The sequence below is a fragment of the Solanum tuberosum genome, unplaced genomic scaffold (genome assembly GCF_000226075.1).
Source record: "Solanum tuberosum cultivar DM 1-3 516 R44 unplaced genomic scaffold, SolTub_3.0 scf00010, whole genome shotgun sequence".
NCBI classification, from domain to species: domain Eukaryota; kingdom Viridiplantae; phylum Streptophyta; class Magnoliopsida; order Solanales; family Solanaceae; genus Solanum; species Solanum tuberosum.
In genome coordinates this window covers 3,910,634-3,914,074 of record NW_006238936.1, presented here as the reverse complement: position 1 = coordinate 3,914,074, position 3,441 = coordinate 3,910,634, and the positions used below count along the sequence as shown (strand labels likewise).

The 3,441-nt window shown below is 32.9% G+C and overlaps 2 protein-coding genes across 4 annotated transcripts in view; one reads left to right on the top strand and one right to left on the bottom strand.

Moving 5' to 3' along the window:
- The window catches only part of LOC102597139 (CDPK-related kinase 3), a 12,509-nt gene extending 12,055 nt beyond the window's left edge, over positions 1-454 (top strand). The window contains exons 11-12 of one of the 3 annotated variants that reach the window (XM_006339697.2): positions 19-90; positions 177-454. In XM_006339697.2, coding sequence (XP_006339759.1) covers positions 19-90; positions 177-311 — 207 coding nt within the window. In that variant the 3' untranslated portion in view covers positions 312-454. The remainder of the gene's footprint in view (positions 1-18; positions 91-176) is intronic. The other 2 variants (XM_006339698.2, XM_015312503.1) reach the window with 2 other exon arrangements.
- Positions 455-2,827: 2,373 nt separating this feature from the next.
- LOC102596817 (auxin-responsive protein SAUR32) lies at positions 2,828-3,441 on the bottom strand. The gene has a single exon (XM_006339696.2). The coding sequence runs from the start codon at positions 3,195-3,197 to the stop codon at positions 2,868-2,870; it is 330 nt and encodes a 109-aa protein (XP_006339758.1). The 5' UTR covers positions 3,198-3,441; the 3' UTR covers positions 2,828-2,867.

Below are 3,441 nucleotides of genomic sequence, written 5' to 3'. Positions count from 1 at the left end.
CTCGAGGAATGGGAGCAGATTGCAGCCGTGGCATTCCAGCATTTTGAGCAAGAGGGAAATCGGCATGTTTCCGTAGAGGAATTGGCTAGGGTGGGTATCTTTATATTACCATAGCTGTTAGTATTCAACAAATTCTAGTTTGAGGAAATTTTGAATCTGGTTTGACAACTATGCAGGAGTTGAATGTGGGTCAAACAGCTCATTCCATTCTCAGAGATTGGATGAGAAATGACGGAAAACTCAACATGCTTGGATATACCAAATTTTTGCATGGTGTGACTCTTCGTAGTACACCTGTGAGACGTCATTAGCTCCTCATCAAAAAAAATATATATGAGACATCATTAGATACAATCCTCAACTCTCTTTTGAATAGCGTTTGGCAAATGATAGAAATTAACTGTTGATTGAAAAATAGGTAGTGATGATATGGCATAGATATTTTTTTATACTTGTTTGGCTCTTGCTTTTCTATTTACCTTTATAAGTTGTATTTTGGTGGCAGCCGAGATTGATAATATAGTAAAGTGGCAAATCATCGCAAGTCACGACCACACAAACCATCTCTACCATCACAACTATCACCATAGTCGTCACTACTACCGGCCCTCACCACCTTCAACAATAAAGCGGTCACCCCTGCTAACCACTACCACCAATATCACCGTTACCCACCACCACAATTAGATAACACAAAGGCTACCACCACCAAACACTATGGTCTTGCCAAGTTTGTGATGTTGTCATGTCACTTAGACACTACCATTGCATGTGGCCTAGCCTAATGTATTTGGGTGTTCACCTTGACAAGTCAAGTACTAGGTCTAGACGTCCACCTTTTGTATGCTATCTAATTCTGCATCAGCATAGCCCAAGCCATACATACAATTTATATTTTTAGTCCGTTTTTCAAAAAATGACCATTTTGAATTTGAATAATGAGAATTTTCTTATAAGATAGGGATGTTATGGCAGGTTTTAAGTTCACAATATTTTTCTATGGATTGGAATTATGTTACATAAATTAGAACAACTAGTATTTATTAACATTTGTCGACGTGTTTTTTCGTCATTTGGTTTATGTCTCAATTGGAAGTGAATACGTTGTGTTACTTTTTAAATACGACAGCGGCTGCTGATTGCCGTCCACCAAAAGCCAATGGACCCACCCCATCAAAGCAACGACCCTCCTGTTTTAGTTTATCTTATAAGAGGAAAATAAAAACTCTTCTTTTAATTTTAAACATTAAAAACAGCAAAACATTTAAGTTTTTTAAATTATTTTGAAGGAGGTCATTTTCTTGGTGTTTGATTAACATGCCACATGCTTCACATCACCCCTCTACGTTCTACTAGATCACGTTAGGTAGACAACTCCTCTTTTTAAATTAGAGATGAATGTAGTTTTTTTTTAATCTTACACTTCGTTTTCGGATAGTTGTTACGTATTGTTTCATAATGTATCGTATTGTGTTGTATTGTATTGTATTGTTTGAATGAATATAGTGTTTTGGATAAATTGTATTATTTTTCGTCGTTACATAATGTCATACATCCATAATTTGTTAGATTGTAACGTTCTCTGTCGTTACATCATGTCACACATCCTTAATTTAATAAATCTACGAGAAAAGTAGGGTATGTGATAGGTAGATCTATTATGAAAACGTAGAAGAAAAGATGAAATATAAATAAAGACGAGAAGAAAATAATAAAATAACGATGCGATCACACCAAATCAATTATTACGAATTTTTTGTCATCAACCAACGATAAATTTATTAATACAATAAAATATAATTTAAATAATAATCAAGACAAACATTATATTTAAACTAACAACACTATACAACATATAACAATCAACCAAACAAGATGTTCAAATTAAAAATGGAGGTAGACTGTAGTGCTTTAAATTCCGTGGAGGTGTTTGCCTAACTATAATAAATACAGAAAAAGACGTTTTTAAAAAAACAAATCAAAATAATAATTTTTTTAAAAAAAGTAAAACATTATTCTATTCTTTACCATTTACGTCGGGTACATAACAAGTGACTTTTTTTTTAGATCTTACGTAACAAGTGTACTTATTTAAATTTAGTTGCGTTTGTTATTTTTCAGCTTGAAGATTACGCGCGTTCTTCCATAATTCTATGAATTATTATCAATTTACTCAGTTTCAAATCAATCCGTATCTTTTTGTCATGAATTCCATATCAAAATGAACTTAAAGGGATCTTGGAATGTATTAATATGAGAATATTTCTTTTAAAATAAAAATAACTATCGGTGAGACAATTCTCCATTGATATATTAAGAACCAATACTTAATAAGAAACACAATTCATCTAAATTTAGTAATTTGAATTTAATTTTGACATCAAGCATAAATTTTATATATAATTTTTTTGATTAAAATTACTAGATATGAATTTATAACAGATTGAATTAATAAAATACAAAATCCTGAATGGGCGTTTCATGTTTCATCATGAAATGGTATTTTCTGAAGTTCAATCTCTCTCCCGAAAAAGTAAAAAAAGTTTCCGATTCCATCAGCAAACATGCAATTTTATGGCTAAACATATTTTCCAGAGTTCGATCTAAGGAAAAAATAAAAAAAATTCATGATCAAACGTTATCGAGACGAGTATTTCATAGGGGGTTAAATTCTACAAACAAGATGAAAAATATGTAAATTTAATTTAATCGGAGAAAGTAACTAAAATTTCATTTCACTAAATTACTTGAGCTAACAACTCCAGTGACCCATCATAACAAACCATCCAGAAACCGAAACCGAAAAAGTATGTCGTCATTATCACTAACCGCCTCCACCGAAAGCAACAAAAAAAAAAAAAAACTCCTCATGCCCTAAAACACGGAACATGAAGATTGTGATGGTGTTTATCAATTTTGCCTTGAACACATCGAAATTGTTCAACATGACAAGGAATCGTAATCGTTCCCTTGTGATGAAATCCGTAAACTTCCTCCGCCTGTTTGAGTAATTGAATGAAAAGCGGATGATTGAAGTAGGAAACAGGGACGATGAATCGCTGTTGCACTTCCTCTGCTTGCCCTACTTTAATCGCCAGGTATCCTTTCGGCACATCTCTTTTACCCTGTTTACTCTTTCCACTTTGATGAATATGGAGGTGTGGAAAGTGAAGTATACTTCTCTCTCCACCACCCATTGTTTTTTGATTAATTAATTGTTAATCCAACACAAAATTATACTAATTCTAGAAAACAGAGGAGATAAAGAGGTTTGTTTCAGAGAAAAAGAGGGGAATTAGGCCAAGGATTAGCAGAGATGGCATGCTTGAAAAGGGCTAATAATGAATATCTGAGAGATTTTGGGAAATTAATCATGGCTGAATTTGTATTAGTAACATATAGAGAGAGAGAATTTTTTTTTAGAATAACTAGGAAGAGATG